Consider the following 16,627-nt stretch of genomic DNA (forward strand, 5'->3'; position numbering starts at 1 on the left):
CACTCCCGGATATCCGTTATACTATATTAAAGGTAAAGTTGCCATAGTCCCAGCAGACCATAGGCTGCTTTCCCCTTTGAGGGGGGAGAGCTGACTGGTGGTGATTTAACCTGAGGATCGCCACACCTCAGGCGAGAGGCAAGGTTGAGAATAACCTTCAGTCAGTACGGGAATTGAGCCCGCGCTGCTGGCCTTGTTCTGCCTCACAAACCAGCTGTCCAGCCCACTGAGCTAAACCGGCTCCATAACTCCCCTCCTGGACATCTGTTAATCGGTGTGTAATCCATGCCGAATCTTTTGATTACATTCCAGGCTGTGTTTCCCAATACTTGCTATTTCATCAGACAACAGAATGGTGATTGGTATGTTTCAAAACCTCAGTATTGGGTTATTTGGCTAGTTTTGGAAATGGTGACCAGGTGGGGGGAACCCGAGTGACACAATAACTGGTGACTCCCCCGATACCGACCTGAGCCTTCTCCTGCTTCAGCACCACAGTCTGGCCATCCTCGGTCTGAACCTCGGCCTTCAGTGGCTTCTCATCACGAGTGGGAGCCTGGCCAGGCAGTGTGTCGGGGAGTTGCAGAAACAGCAGTTCGTCATCTTTACACACACTCAGCTCCTCGAGCAGCTCAGACACCGAAACCTCCTCTGCAACAGTCGGGATCTTCTTCACCGCGCTTGCTTTCTGCGCCATCTGAACCTCTTTGGCAACACCGTCATCTCCAGGTTCATCCTTAACTGAAAGTAGAGCAACAAACACCATTAACTAGATGTCGCAGAGAATAATGCGCATACAATTCCTTCTGGCTTTTACAACCGGTGCCAGCAACTCTCCAGCACTTCACGCACAACTGAGCAGGTTTATACAGTCAGCATTGCCAGGAAATTCCAAAATGCAGTAGCACTCTCGACCGAATCAGAAGGCTGTGGTTTCAAGGCACATCATCAAGGTCGACACTCCCGCTGTGGTGCCCAGGAAGCGGCACACTGCCAGTAGCTCGGTCTTTCGGGATGAGAAACTGAGAACTCCGTCTGCCCTCTCGATGGACATAAAAGATGAAGGCCAGACAGCGAAAACCATGAGAGAGCAAGGAAGATACCAATGGGAAAGTAGTGCCAGCAGCAACAACTGCTTCCCAAGGGGCTAAATCCAGATGCTTTTCAATGAATGTATTGGCCACATTTCATATATATCTGCCAAGGGACCGTACCCTAATTACCTTGTCCAGAAGCTTGTGCCTCAGTTATTTAAATACCTTCTTAAATAAAATATTAAATAAAAATATCAGGCAGCATGGGGCTCGAGACCAGGACCCCAAGGACCAAGAGGTTCATTAGCTCCCAACTGAGCAAGCCAGGCTGTGTTCCAATATAAATACTGCAGCGGACACCCACATTGTTACTGTTGCTGGCACTACCGTTACTTTCTCATTGGCACCTTCCGCTCTTCAAACACTCATGGATTTGGTCTTCATTTTGAAGGAAAGGTGTCTGGAATAGTTGCACTGGCTGTGCGGGCGAGTGTACCTGGCTCAGCCACTCCCGACACCTTCCTGGTCAGCGGCAGGAGTTACGCCCTTTCGCAATGCTGCTCTTTGAGGAACCATCCTGGGGGTAATCAGTGATCCCCACATCAGGCAGTGGCACGAGGTGAAGTGCGACTTCAGAGAGCCAGCACAGGCGCAATGGCTGAATGGCCGCTTCCTGTGCTTGTAACCAGTCTCTGCTTCTGAGAAACGCTCCAGTGCGGTGAAAGGCGCTGTGTAAACACAAAACGATCTTTTCGCGTGTGGGAGATTCACATCACAGTGGAGCCTCACTGTCTCCACCAAATGGGCCAACACTGCAAGCTCACTAATTCTGATAGTAAAACTATTGAACAACTCTAAATGATTGACTTCTGAATGACTCTTCCACCCCCACGGAACTGATAGAGCCGCCACCTCGCGTTCTCTGCAAGACTGTCTGAATGATGGCTCCCAATTAACACAGCGGGCTACCAGATTAGGTGAATCAACAATGAGATTGATTGATTGCAGGCATTAAATCAAACCGATGAACGCTTTAATAACAGCGCCGAACAAACTATCCCAGTCTGTCGTTGCCTCCAAATGGCTTCACACATTCAGCCACCCCCTGTACCAGCAGCAGCCTGCGTTGTCACACTCGCCTTTCACTGATGAGAGATCCACCTCCATCTTCCCCTCTTTGGCCGGCAGTGCAGGTTTCACCTCCTCATCCTCCACCTCCTCCTTGAAGAGCCAGCCTGACTGTGCCAGTGGCAGCTGGACAGGCATGTTCCGGGCATCATTTTTCAGACCAGGATCGTCAATAAACTGCACACAGGCAGACAAAGCAAAGCACACATAATGTTTCATTGATGCAGACAAAGAAAAACACAAACTCTGAACGGCTCAGGTAGAAAAGGAATTTGGTGTTTAAGGACGGAGATGGTCGCCGACTCTACCGTTGCTCTGTGCTGATATTATACCCACTGGGATCATTTTACACCGAGTTCCTGAATCCCAAGTTAGCAATCCCAACACTGACACCTGGAACCTGGAACCTCTCTGACCAACTCCAAATTGTCCCTTTTGAAACACACAGGCTCTCTGCCGTGCAGTTCCACAGGCCTGCTTGCTGTGCCTAAGTGAGGGACTCAATGGTGAGTGTCGACAAGGTATTGCACCAATGAGGCATAAAAAGTCAGCTTCCCACTGGCTCCACACATCCATTGGGGGGGCTGGCGTTGAGAAGAAATCATTAGAAAGCCACCACAAAACTCCTACTCCGCTCATTTTCTGCCTTCCCTGTTGCAAGGGTGGACGTTCAACTGCCGAGGAAGGGATAAGTTAACCCGGCAGTTTGGGAACCAATCATGGAACCCCCCTCCCACCCTCTCTGCTGCCAATGAGACACGCGCACTTCATTCTTTCCTTCAAATGCCCCTCCCATTGCAGCAACAGCCCCCCGACCTCGAACACTCTGGGTCCCACATCACCATCTAAGCTGCCCCCCCCTCTCGGGCAGTGCAATACATCAGGGGCGCCCCTCAGTGTCTGCTTACGTCGTCGCGATCCAGCATGCGGAGAATCTGTTTGGTTTCCTCCTCTGACTCGCGTTTCTCCTTCTTTATGTTAATAATCGGTGAGGTTCCAAACTCTTTCATGTCCACAGAGGAATCCCAACCAGCTGTGAAGATATACAGAGACACAGCCAGATGTGTAAATAATACAAGAGATGCCAGGCTAGTAACTGTACCATCGACAGCCGAGAACAAGTCAATACGATTAACCCCCTGTGACGATTTAAAATGCCCTCAGTTTACTGGAGGATGGGGCAGTGACAGTGCGGTAAGCTCCCTTTAACATTACTTTACTGTCGGTAGCCAAGACCGCTGACTATTAAGTTTCCATCCATCCCTAAACATCACCCAAAGTTAAGGTGGGAGGAATACAAAATCCTGGATGACACTTCCCTGGAATGTTCTGTCCCTTTCCCTTTGTGGCATCCCACGGCAGTATCACACAGGTGTACGGGTCGTTCCTGTTTATTCCCCGTCTATTCCCTTGGCGCCATAGTGTGGCGACTATGGGATTTTCACGTAACGTCATTGCAGTGTTAATGTAAGCGTACTTGTGACACTAAAGATTATTATTTCCCCTTTCTTTTATTTTTTGTCGTTACATTTTGACCCATGGATAATTTATGGACATGTGAAGAGAAAGGAGAGGTCTTGAACGAGTACTTTTCTTCTGTATTTACAAATGAGAGGGGCGATATTGTTGGAGGGGACAGTGTGAAACAGATTGGTAAGCTCGAGGAAATAATTGTTAGGAAGGAAGATGTGTTGGGCATTTTGAAAAACTTGAGGATAGACAGGTCCCCTGGGCCTGACGGGATATATCCAAGGATTCTATGGGAAGCAAGAGATGAAATTGCAGAGCCGTTGGCAATGATCTTTTCATCCTCACTGTCAACAGTGGTGGTACCAGGGGATTGGAGAGTGGCGAATGTCGTGCCCCTGTTCAAAAAAGGGACTAGGGATAACCCTGGGAATTACAGGCCAGTTAGTCTTACTTCGGTGGTAGGCAAAGTAATGGAAAGGGTACTGGAGGATAGGATTTCTGAGCATCTGGAAAGACACTGCTTGATTCGGGATAGTCAGCACGGATTTGTGAGGGGTAGGTCTTGCCTTACAAGTTATTGAATTCTTTGAGGTGACCAAGCATGTGGATGAAGGTAAAGCAGTGGATGTAGTGTACATGGATTTTAGTAAGGCATTTGATGAGGTTCCCCATGGTAGGCTTATGCAGAAAGTAAGGAGGCATGGGATAGTGGGAAATTTGGCCAGTTGGATAACTAACTGGCTAACCGATAGAAGTCAGAGAGTGGTGGTGGATGGCAAATATTCAGCCTGGATCCCAGTAACCAGTGGCGTACCGCAGGGATCAGTTCTGGGTCCTCTGCTGTTTGTGATTTTCATTAATGACTTGGATGAGGGAGTTGAAGGGTGGGTCAGTAAATTTGCAGACGATACGAAGATTGGTGGAGTTGTGGATAGTAAGGAGGGCTGTTGTCGGCTGCAAAGAGACATAGATAGGATGCAGAGCTGGGCTGAGAAGTGGCAGATGGAGTTTAACCATTTTGGAAGGCCAAATATGAATGCGGAATACAGGGTTAAAGGTAGAGTTCTTGGCAATGTGGAGGAGCAGAGAGGTCTTGGGGTCTATGTTCATACATCTTTGAAAGTTGCCACGCAAGTGGATAGAGCTGTGAAGAAGGCCTATGGTGTGCTCGCGTTCATTAACAGAGGGATTGAATTTAAGAGCCATGAGGTGATGATGCAGCTGTACAAAACTTTGGTAAGGCCACATTTGGAGTACTGTGTACAGTTCTGGTCGCCTCATTTTAGGAAGGATGTGGAAGCTTTGGAAAAGGTGCAAAGGAGATTTACCAGGATGTTGCCTGGAATGGAGAGTAGGTCTTACGAGGAAAGGTTGAGGGTGCTAGGCCTTTTCTCATTAGAACGGAGAAGGATGAGGGGCGACTAGATAGAGGTTTATAAGATGATCAGGGGAATAGATAGAGTAGACAGTCAGAGACTTTTTCCACAGGTGGAACAAACCATTAGAAGGGGACATAAATTTAAGGTGAAAGGTGGAACATATAGGAGGGATATCAGAGGTAGGTTCTTTACCCAGAGAGTAGTGGGGGCATGGAATGCACTGCCTGTGGAAGTAGTTGAGTCGGAAACATTAGGGACCTTCAAGCAGCTATTGGATAGGTACATGGATTACGGTAAAATTATATAGTGTAGATTTATTTGTTCTTAAGGGCAGCACGGTAGCATAGTGGATAGCACAATTGCTTCACAGCTCCAGGGTCCCAGGTTCGATTTTGGCTTGGATCACTGTCTGTGCGGAGTCTGCACATCCTCCCCGTGTTTGCGTGAGTTTCGTCCGGGTGCTCCGGTTTCCTCCCACAGTCCAAAGATGTGCAGGTTAGGTGGATTGGCCATGATAAATTGCCCTTAGTGTCCAGAATTGCCCTTGGTGTTGGGTGGAGGTGTTGAGTTTGGGTAGGGTGCTCTTTCCAAGAGCCGGTGCAGACTCAAAGGGCCGAATGGCCTCCTTCTGCACTGTAAATTCAATGATAATCTATGATTAATCTCGGACAAAGGTTCGGCACAACATCGTGGGCCGAAGGGCCTGTTCTGTGCTGTATGTTCTATGTGTCTTCAACCTCCACCCAGTGGCAACCATCGACAAGGCACAAGTCAGGAGTGTGGTGGAATACTCTCCACTTGCCTGGATGAGTGCAGCTCCCAACAACACTCAAGAAGCTTGACACAATCCTGGACAAAGCAGCCCCGCTTGATCGGCACCCCATCCACAAACATTCACTCCCTCCACCACCGACGCACAGAGGCAGCCGTGTGTCCCATCTACAAGATGCACTGCAGCAGCTCACCAAGGTTCCTTAGGCAGCACATTCCAAACCCACGGCCTCTACCATCTAGAAGGACAAGGGCAGCAGATACCTGGGAACCCCACCACCCGGAGGTTCCCCTCCAAGTCGCTCACCACCCCGACTTGGAAATATATCGGCCGTTCCTTCACTGTCGCTGGGTCAACATCCTGGAGCTCCCTCCCTAACAGCACTGTGGGTGTACCTACACCACAGGGACTGCAGCGGCTCAAGAAGGCGGCTCACCCCCACCTTCTCAATGGGATGGGCAATAAAAGCTGGGTCGAGTCAGCAAAGCCCACATCCCTTCAATGAATAAAAAAACAAAAGTACAAAAGCATGAAGGGTTAGATTGTGGAACTTGTGGCCAGATGGCCAATGGCCTGAATCGTAGGCCCACCAACAACTGGACACACTAAATTAAACTGCCACAGCAGACAGCTCCTACACCAAAGATCACTGGGAATCCGGGCAGGCCTAAATATTATAATCTAATAATCTTTATTGTCACAAGTAGGCTTGCATTAACACTGCAAGGAGGTTACTGTGAAAAGCCCCTAGTTGCCACAGTCCGGCACCTGTTCGGGTACACAGAGGGAGACTTCACAATGTCCAGGGGCTGGTTTAGCACGGGGCTAGAGAGCTGGCTTTTGAAGCAGACCAAGGCAGGTCAGCAGCACGGTTCAATTCCTGTACCAGCCTCCCCGAACAGGCGCCGGAATGTGGCGACTAGGGGCTTTTCACAGTAACTTCATTTGAAGCCTAGTTGTGACAATAAGCGATTTTCACCTTCACCTAACAGCACATCTTTCAGGATATGTGGGAAAAAACCCACGCAGACACGGGGAGAACAGGCAGACTCCGCACAGACAGTGACCCAATCCGGGAATCAAACCTGGGATCATGGAGCTGTGAAGCAACTGTGCTAACCACTGTGCTACCCGTCAGGCAGGAACAGATCAGGAACCAGCAGACAATACAGTTCAGGGCAGGGCTTGCCCCAGGACCGGAGGTCGGAAGGAGTTGGTCATGACCAGATTGGGCATACGGTTGGTGTATCCCCTGGTTTCGGCCAGACTCTGACTCCTCGGGTTCCCAACCTTATTTGGAAGGGGGCTATGTGGAATATGGATAGCTGCCGGTGGTGACCTCGGGTGCATCTCGTGTCCTCCAAACAAAGGATTTGCAACCTCATTGGGTGCTGTGACCTCCACCCAGTGGCCCCCATTGGCTGGAAGCCACGGAAGCTTCCAGGACGCAGAGGAAGTGGAATAAGAGGAGACACCAGGGGGTCACTAGCAGTGGAGGCTCAGCCCGGCCTGCACTGAAGGAGACTACAGGCAGCAACCCAGAGTCAAACGGAAGAGGGCGTACATGAATCAACTTCGAAGACACGAACCGAGACAGCAGAGGCTCAGAGAATTGGACCCGCGGCTCGATCAAGTTTACCGGCACAGGTAGTATTAGAATCTTAGGCAAATAGGGCTAAGATAAGTTGGGAATGGTAATCGTGGGTTGACATCTATTGGACGTGTCAATAAATTTGGGTTGACCCGTGAATCTGTTTCTGTCCTTTGTTCGTCTCTTAAGTAAGGGCTCCTGGGTAAACTGGCCGAAGTGTCTGATAAAATCCAGACAACAAAAGAGAAGCCGTTTCCAATGACTGAATAGCTCCAAGGCACAAATTGAGGGCGATCCCCAAAAGAAGCAGCGGCAACGTGAAGAAATATCTTTTCATCAATGAGTGGTACGTTTTCGGGATGCACTCCCATTGGATGATATAATTGGAAGGAGACACAGCTGCAGAGATATGGGGAAAGGGGAGTGGGATGAACTTGGTTGCTCTCCGAAAGAGCCAGGACCAGCTCAATGGCCCAGCCCATGCTTCTGCGCTATGAATGGAAGCAGGAAAGACAGGATTCGTGCATACCCTTCTCCGCCCCTTACCCCTTTTCTTCATCATTTCAGCAGGACCCTGCTCAAAGATGGAGTGGGATTGAATCGTCTCGGGTCTTCCTCTCCCCCTTCCCCGCGCCTCTCGCTGACGATCCCGCTCTCGGTCTTTCTTCTCTTTTCTCTGGGATGCATCGTCCTCCTTTGGTCTGTAAGAGAAGCATATTTAAGGGGAGGGTGGGAAGTGCTGCTCCCATTAAAACCAGTTTTAAAAGCACATCTTTCTCTTGAGAGGTGACGTCAGTGAGTACGATGGTGAGATGTGCTCGCTCACCTTTAGCAGCCCACTATGTGTGCCTTTCGTGTGAAACCAACACATTACTGATGGAGCAGAGGGGTAAACACAGCAGGAAATGGAGAGACTGTGGTAGCCAACCTTTTCCGAGACTCTGAACTCACCCCCTCACTCCACCCCCACCCTCCAGTGGCAGCCCTGTCCCCACCAGTCCTCAACCCAATGTTAGCCGGCTCAAAATATGCTCTCTCCCCACATGCCCACCCCAGGAATGATGCTGCCGGATCCTTGCCGCATTCCAAGCAGACAGAGCTGAGAAATCTGCCCCACACCTAGCGCTACACTCTGCCGGGTCACAAGCTACTCCACTAACTGGAGTATTTGCACGCTGCAATGTAAAGATTGTCAAAGCCGAGTTTGACACGAGGACATTTGGGAACACATAGGGTGTAGTCAACACATCATTGCTATTCGTCCTGCCAATTCGGAGCCCGATCTGCACTCTCTCTGATTTTGAGTATCCATTTCTTCCAAAATGTGCAATGGGCAGAATCCTGTGGTCATCATTGCTGCCTCACAGCGCCAGGGACCCGGGTTCAATTTCGAGGTGACTGCGTGGAGTTTGCACTTTCTCCCCGTGTCTGCGTGGGTTTCCTCCGGGTGCTCCTGTTTCTTCCCACAGTCCAAAGATGGGCAGGTTAGGTTTACTGGCCATGATCAATTGCCCCCTAGTGTCCAAAGGTCAGGGGAGAGGGCCTCGGTAGGGTGCTCTTTCAGAGGGCCGGTGCAGACCCGATGCGCCGAATTGCCTCCTTCTGCACTGTGGGGACTCTCTGATGCTAAAATCGTACTGGTAATGAATGATGGGAAGCCACTAGCCCACCAAGCAAGGTAGGCAGACAAGCGTGACGGGTGTGCGAGGATGGTTCATTGCCTGTCCCTGCAAGAAACCTGTTCCTCTGATCAGAAACTCCAGGTGCTGGGCAGCTGGAGGCCCTGTACACGGACCCGCAGCACTTGCTCTCCCAACTCCCGCCCACCACCCCAGCTGGCATCACGTAACCACCACAAATAGAAAACCAAAGCTCTGGCACAAATTGCGCAGAGTAAACATATACTCACTCTTCCTTAACCTTCCTGCTGATGATGTTGGGAGTGAAGGTTTTCTGCAAGAGAGGACATCATTCATTACAGACAATTCACATCAGCAGGTAATATTCCACTTCTTTATTTTCCTTAGTCATCATTCTCTGGTCCTTACAGTGGCTTTTGGAGTTCATGGGGACGTGAGTGTGAAAATGCTGGAAACCCATGCGGAATCAAACCTCTCCTTATTCATGGCAAATGGAAAGAACTGCAATACAACCCCCCGCCACGCCCCCCCCCCCCCCCCCCCCCCCCCCGCCCCCCCAACCCTGCCATTAAAGGTCAATTCCTCAAACAAAATTGTGGGCCCAACTCTAATGACACGCCGGCCTTCATAGTGAGAGGATTGGCGTATAGGAGCAGGGATGTCTTGCTGCAATTATACAGGGCCTTGGTGAGGCCACATCTGGAATAGTGTGTGCAGTTTTGGTCTCCTAGTTTGAGGAAGGACATTCTTGCTATTGAGGGTGTCCAGCGAAGGTTCACCAGACTAATTCCCGGCATGGAAGGGCTGACATACGAAGAAAAACGGGATTGACTGGGCTTGTACTCACTAGAGTTTAGGAGAGGGCGTCACAGTGGTTAGCATCTAGGACTGAACAGGCGAGATGCGGGAAGAATGTTCCCGATGTTGAGGATGTCCTGAACTAGGGGTCGCAGCCTAAGAATAAGGGGGAAGCCATTCAGGACTGAGACGAGGAAGAACGTCTTCTCTCAGAGTGTTGTGAACTAGTGGAATTCTCGATCACAGAAAGCTGTTGGGGCCGGTTCCTTGGGTATATTCAAGAGGGAGCTGGACATGGTCCTTGCAGCTAAAGGGATCAAAGGGTATGGCGAGAAAGCGGGAGTGGGAGACTGAATTTGCACAATCAGCCTTGATTATATTAAATGCTGGTGCAGACTTGAAGGGCCGAATGGCCCACTCCTGCACCTATTTTCTATGTTTCAACTCAACACAAAAAGAACATTTCACTGCCTAACTTTATTTGCAACCAGGAGTTGTTCAACTATTCCCGACCGTAAACCCAGTCATGCCCTTAATAGACTTCCGAAGCTGACTTCCCGGTGCGGCGATGACCAGCTAAGTCGCACGTTTCGGCAGCTCCCGGTGGAACGGACTTTTGGGCTCTTAATAGGAGCCCCATCGGCAATTTTAACGGCAAATAACACTGTGCGGTAATCCAGAAGGGAATCCCCCGGACACGGATGGAAAAAAAAGAAAGTGGCCGGATTGCAGTGGATCCTCAAGAGCAGCGGCCAGGAAGGCAGGCACAAAGCAAGATGGCGTCGGAAGAAGGCAGTTTAATATGGGGCCCTGACCAACAAGAGTTCCTGCGGCGTTGCGTAGATGAACTCAAAAAGGAGATGAAGGAGGAGCTGTTGGCCCCGATATTACAAGCGATTGAGGGGCTAAAGGAGGAGCAAAAGACCCAGGAACAGGAGCTTCGGGTCGTGAAGGCAAAGGCTGCTGAGAATGAGGACGACATACAGGGCCTGGTGGTGAAAACGGAGATCCACGAGGCACAACACAAAAGATGTGTGGAAAGGCTGGAGGTGCTGGAGAACAATGCGAGGAGGAAGAACTTAAGGATTCTTGGTCTTCCCGAAGGTGCAGAGGGGGCGGACGTCGGGGCATATGAGAGCACGATGCTGCATTCGTTAATGGGATCGGAGGCCCCGACGGGTCCGCTGGAGGTGGAGGGAGCCTATCGAGTTATGGCGCGAAGACCGAGGGCTGGAGAAACTCCTCGAGCAATAGTTGTGAGATTTCTCCAATACAAGGACAGAGAGATGGTCCTCAGATGGGCCAAGAAAACTCGGAACAGTAGGTGGGAGAATGCGGTGATCCGCGTGTATCAAGATTGGAGTGCGGAGGTGGCGAGAAGGAGGGCAAGCTTTAATCGGGCCAAGGCGGTGTTGCATAAAAGGAAGGTCAAATTCGGAATGTTGCAGCCGGCGAGACTGTGGGTTACACATCTAGGGAAACACCACTATTTCGAAACGGCAGACGAAGCGTGGACATTTATTGTCGAGGAGAAGCTGGAGTGAGCGGGCCAGAAAAAGAACGTTTGGGACAAAAGGGGGGGGGGTGGATTTGTGGGATGAAGGAGGGAAAAGGGGGAAGAGAAGACTTCCCAGATTGTTAAACCTGCGACCCTGTAACTTCTCTCTCTTCCCCATGTCGTGGGGGAGGGGGTGAGGGAGGGTGAGGAGCTGTGGGCGCTGGCCATTGGGGGCGGGGCCAAAAGGGGAAGCGCGGGCTTTGTTCCCGCGCTATGGTAATCATGGCGGGAACAGGGAAGCAGGAAGGAGGGGGCCTCGCACAGTGTGAGCCGAGGTCACGGGGGGAAGCCGAGGTCGGCCAGAGTTTGCTGACTTCTGGGAGCAACATGGGGGGTGCAATTACGCTAGCTTGGGATCTAGCGGGGGGGGGTTAACTGGGTTGCTGCTGCTGGGGAGAAGGGGGAGCTGGTATGGGAGGGGGGGTCGGGGCGGGGGGGGCGCCGCCTGGGGGGGGATACAGCTACGTGGGAACCGGGTGAGGAGCTGGATTGAAAAAGGATATGGCTAGTCGTCAAGGGGGGGGGGGGGGGGGGGGGTAAAGAGCCCCCAACCCGGTTGATCACGTGGAATGTGAGAGGGCTGAACGGGCCGATTAAGAGGGCATGGGTACTCGCACACCGAAAGAAACTTAAGGCAGATGTGGTTATGCTTCAGGAGACGCATCTGAAGCTGACAGACCAGGTTAGACTTCGCAAAGGATGGGTGGGGCAGGTGTTTCATTCGGGGCTGGATGCAAAAAACAAGGGGGTGACCATACTAGTGGGGAAGCGGGTAATGTTTGAGGCAAAGACTATAGTGGCAGATAGTGGGGGCAGATACGTGATGGTGAGTGGCAAACTGCAAGGGGAGGTGGTGGTATTGGTGAACGTGTATGCCCCGAACTGGGATGATGCCAATTTTATGAGGCGTATGTTAGGACGCATCCCGGACCTAGAGGCGGGAAAGTTGGTAATGGGTGGAGACTTTAATACGGTGCTGGACCCAGGGCTGGACAGATCGAGGTCCAGGACCGGAAGGAGGCCGGCTGCAGCTAGGGTGCTTAAGGATTTTTTTAAAAATTAAATATTTTATTGAAAATTTTTGGTCAACCAACACAGTACATTGTGCATCCTTTACACAATATTATAGCAACACAAATAACAATGACCTATTTTATAAACAAAAAATGAATAAATAATAAATAACAAAAATGAAAACTAACCCGAATTGGCAACTGCCTTATCACAAGTAACACTCTCCAAAAATATAATTTAAAAGTCCAATATATAATTATCTGTAGCAACGACCTATACATACTATACAGTATATATTAACAACCCTGAGAGTCCTTCTGGTTCCTCCTCCTCCTCCACCCCCCCCCCCCCCCCCCCCCCCCCCGATCCTGCTGCTGCTGCTGCCTTCTTTTTTCCATTCCGTCTATCTTTCTGCGAGGTATTCGACGAACGGTTGCCACCGCCTGGTGAACCCTTGAGCCGACCGCCTTAGGACGAACTTAATCCGCTCTAGCTTTATAAACCCTGCCATGTCATTTATCCAGGTCTCCACCCCCGGGGGCTTGGCTTCTTTCCACATTAGCAATATCCTACGCCGGGCTACTAGGGACGCAAAGGCCAAAACATCGGCCTCTCTCGCCTCCTGCACTCCCGGCTCTTGTGCAACCCCAAATATAGCCAACCCCCAGCTTGGTTCGACCCGGACTCCTACTACTTTTGAAAGCACCTTTGTCACCCCCATCCAAAACCCCTGTAGTGCCGGGCATGACCAAAACATATGGGTATGATTCGCTGGGCTTCTCGAGCACCTCGCACACCTATCCTCCATCCCAAAAAATTTACTGAGCCGTGCTCCAGTCATATGTGCCCTGTGTAATACCTTAAACTGAATCAGGCTTAGCCTGGCACACGAGGACGACGAGTTTACCCTGCTTAGGGCATCTGCCCACAGCCCCTCCTCGATCTCCTCCCCCAGCTCTTCCCATTTCCCTTTTAGTTCATCTACCATAGTCTCCCCTTCGTCCCTCATTTCCCTATATATATCTGACACCTTACCATCCCCCACCCATGTCTTTGAGATCACTCGGTCCTGCACCTCTTGTGTCGGGAGCTGCGGGAATTCCCTCACCTGTTGCCTCGCAAAAGCCCTCAGTTGCATATACCTGAATGCATTCCCTTGGGGCAACCCATATTTCTCGGTCAGCGCTCCCAGACTCGCGAACTTCCCATCCACAAACAGATCTTTCAGTTGCGTTATTCCTGCTCTTTGCCACATTCCATATCCCCCATCCATTCCCCCCGGGGCAAACCTATGATTGTTTCTTATCGGGGACCCCCCCAAGGCTCCAGTCTTTCCCCTATGCCGTCTCCACTGTCCCCAAATCTTCAGTGTAGCCACCACCACCGGGCTTGTGGTGTAGTTCCTCGGTGAGAACGGCAGTGGGGCTGTCACCATAGCCTGTAGGCTAGTCCCCCTACAGGACGCCCTCTCTAATCTCTTCCACGCCGCTCCCTCCTCCTCTCCCATCCACTTACTCACCATTGAAATATTAGCGGCCCAATAATACTCACTTAGGCTCGGTAGTGCCAGCCCCCCCCTATCCCTGCTACGCTGTAAGAATCCCTTCCTCACTCTCGGGGTCGTCCCGGCCCACACAAAACCCATGATGCTCTTTTCAATCCTTTTAAAAAAAGCCTTCGTGATCACCACCGGGAGGCACTGAAACACAAAGAGGAATCTCGGGAGGACCACCATCTTAACCGCCTGCACCCTCCCTGCCAGTGACAGGGATACCATATCCCATCTCTTGAAATCCTCCTCCATCTGTTCCACCAACCGCGTTAAATTTAACCTATGCAATGTGCCCCAATTCTTAGCTATCTGGATCCCCAGGTAACAAAAGTCCCTTGTTACCTTCCTCAACGGTAGGTCCTCTATTTCTCTACTCTGCTCCCCTGGATGCACCACAAACAACTCACTTTTCCCCATGTTCAATTTATACCCTGAAAAATCCCCAAACTCCCCAAGTATCCGCATTATTTCTGGCATCCCCTCCGCCGGGTCCGCCACGTATAGTAGCAAATCGTCCGCATACAAAGATACCCGGTGTTCTTCTCCTCCCCTAAGTACTCCCCTCCACTTCTTGGAACCCCTCAACGCTATCGCCAGGGGCTCAATCGCCAGTGCAAACAATAATGGGGACAGAGGGCATCCCTGCCTTGTCCCTCTATGGAGCCGAAAATATGCAGATCCCCGTCCATTCGTGACCACGCTCGCCACCGGGGCCCTATACAACAGCTGCACCCATCTAACATACCCCTCTCCAAAACCAAATCTCCTCAACACCTCCCACAAATAATCCCATTCCACTCTATCAAATGCTTTCTCGGCATCCATCGCCATTACTATCTCCGTTTCTCCCTCTGGTGGGGCCATCATCATTACCCCTAACAACCTCCGTATATTCGTGTTCAGCTGTCTCCCCTTCACAAACCCAGTTTGGTCCTCGTGGACCACCCCCGGGACATATTCCTCTATTCTCATTGCCATTACCTTGGCCAGGATCTTGGCATCTACATTTAGGAGGGAAATAGGTCTATAGGACCCGCATTGTAGCGGGTCCTTTTCCTTCTTTAAGAGAAGCGATATCGTTGCTTCAGACATAGTCGGGGGCAGTTGTCCCCTTTCCTTTGCCTCATTAAAGGTCCTCGTCAGTACCGGGGCGAGCAAGTCCACATATTTTCTATAGAATTCGACTGGGAATCCATCCGGTCCCGGGGCCTTTCCCGCCTGCATGCTCCTAATTCCTTTCACCACTTCTTCTACCTCGATCTGTGCTCCCTGTCCCACCCTTTCCTGCTCTTCCACCTTGGGAAATTCCAGCCGATCCAAGAAGCCCATCATTCTCTCCCTCCCATCCGGGGGTTGAGCTTCATATAATTTTTTATAAAATGTCTTGAACACTCCATTCACTCTCTCCGCTCCCCGCTCCATCTCTCCTTCCTCATCCCTCACTCCCCCTATTTCCCTCGCTGCTCCCCTTTTCCTCAATTGGTGTGCCAGCAACCTGCTCGCCTTCTCCCCATATTCGTACTGTACACACTGTGCCTTCCTCCATTGTGCCTCTGCAGTGCCCGTAGTCAGCAAGTCAAATTCTACATGTAGCCTTTGCCTTTCCCTGTACAGTCCCTCCTCCGGTGCTTCCGCATATTGTCTGTCCACCCTCAAAAGTTCTTGCAGCAACCGCTCCCGTTCCTTACTCTCCTGCTTCCCTTTATGTGCCCTTATTGATATCAGCTCCCCTCTAACCACCGCCTTCAACGCCTCCCAGACCACTCCCACCTGGACCTCCCCATTATCATTGAGTTCCAAGTACTTTTCAATGCACTCCCTCACCCTTAGACACACCCCCTCATCTGCCATTAGTCCCATGTCCATTCTCCAGGGTGGGCGCCCTCCTGTTTCCTCCCCTATCTCCAAGTCCACCCAGTGTGGAGCGTGGTCCGAAATGGCTATAGCCGTATACTCCGTTCCCCTCACCTTCGGGATCAATGCCCTACCCAGCACAAAAAAGTCTATTCGCGAGTAGACTTTATGGACATAGGAGAAAAACGAGAACTCCTTACTCCTAGGTCTGCTAAATCTCCACGGGTCTACACCTCCCATCTGCTCCATAAAATCTTTAAGTACCTTGGCTGCTGCCGGCCTCCTTCCAGTCCTGGACTTCGACCTATCCAGCCCTGGTTCCAACACCGTATTAAAATCTCCCCCCATTATCAGCTTTCCCATCTCTAGGTCCGGAATGCGTCCTAGCATCCGCCTCATAAAATTGGCATCATCCCAGTTCGGGGCATGTACGTTTACCAAAACCACCATCTCCCCCTGTAGTTTTCCACTCACCATCACGTATCTGCCCCCGTTATCCGCCACTATAGTCTTTGCCTCGAACATTACCCGCTTCCCCACTAATATAGCCAACCCCTGTTTTTCGCATCTAGCCCCGAATGGAACACCTGCCCCACCCACCCTTTGCGTAGCCTAACCTGGTCTATCAGTTTCAGGTGCGTTTCCTGTAACATAACCACATCTGCCTTAAGTTTCTTAAGGTGTGCGAGTACCCGTGCCCTCTTTATCGGCCCGTTCAGCCCTCTCACGTTCCACGTGATCAGCCGAGTTGGGGGGCTTCCTACCCCCCCCCCCCCCCTTGTCGATTAGCCATCACCTCTTTCCAGCTCCTCACCCGGTTCCCACGCAGCTGTATCT

At 51.1% G+C, this 16,627-nt stretch overlaps 1 protein-coding gene across 1 annotated transcript in view; it reads right to left on the bottom strand.

Annotated features, from left to right (window-relative positions):
• polr3d (polymerase (RNA) III (DNA directed) polypeptide D) overlaps positions 1 to 16,627 on the bottom strand; it is a 52,218-nt gene that overhangs the window by 18,163 nt on the left and 17,428 nt on the right. Inside the window, exons 3-7 of the mRNA XM_072485978.1 lie at positions 9,284 to 9,327; positions 7,921 to 8,075; positions 3,071 to 3,195; positions 2,174 to 2,339; positions 470 to 741 (exon numbers count right to left, since the gene is read on the bottom strand). Of these exons, the coding sequence (XP_072342079.1) occupies positions 470 to 741; positions 2,174 to 2,339; positions 3,071 to 3,195; positions 7,921 to 8,075; positions 9,284 to 9,327 (762 nt within the window). The remainder of the gene's footprint in view (positions 1 to 469; positions 742 to 2,173; positions 2,340 to 3,070; positions 3,196 to 7,920; positions 8,076 to 9,283; positions 9,328 to 16,627) is intronic.

The sequence above is a fragment of the Scyliorhinus torazame genome, chromosome 20, assembly GCF_047496885.1.
Source record: "Scyliorhinus torazame isolate Kashiwa2021f chromosome 20, sScyTor2.1, whole genome shotgun sequence".
Taxonomy (NCBI): domain Eukaryota; kingdom Metazoa; phylum Chordata; class Chondrichthyes; order Carcharhiniformes; family Scyliorhinidae; genus Scyliorhinus; species Scyliorhinus torazame.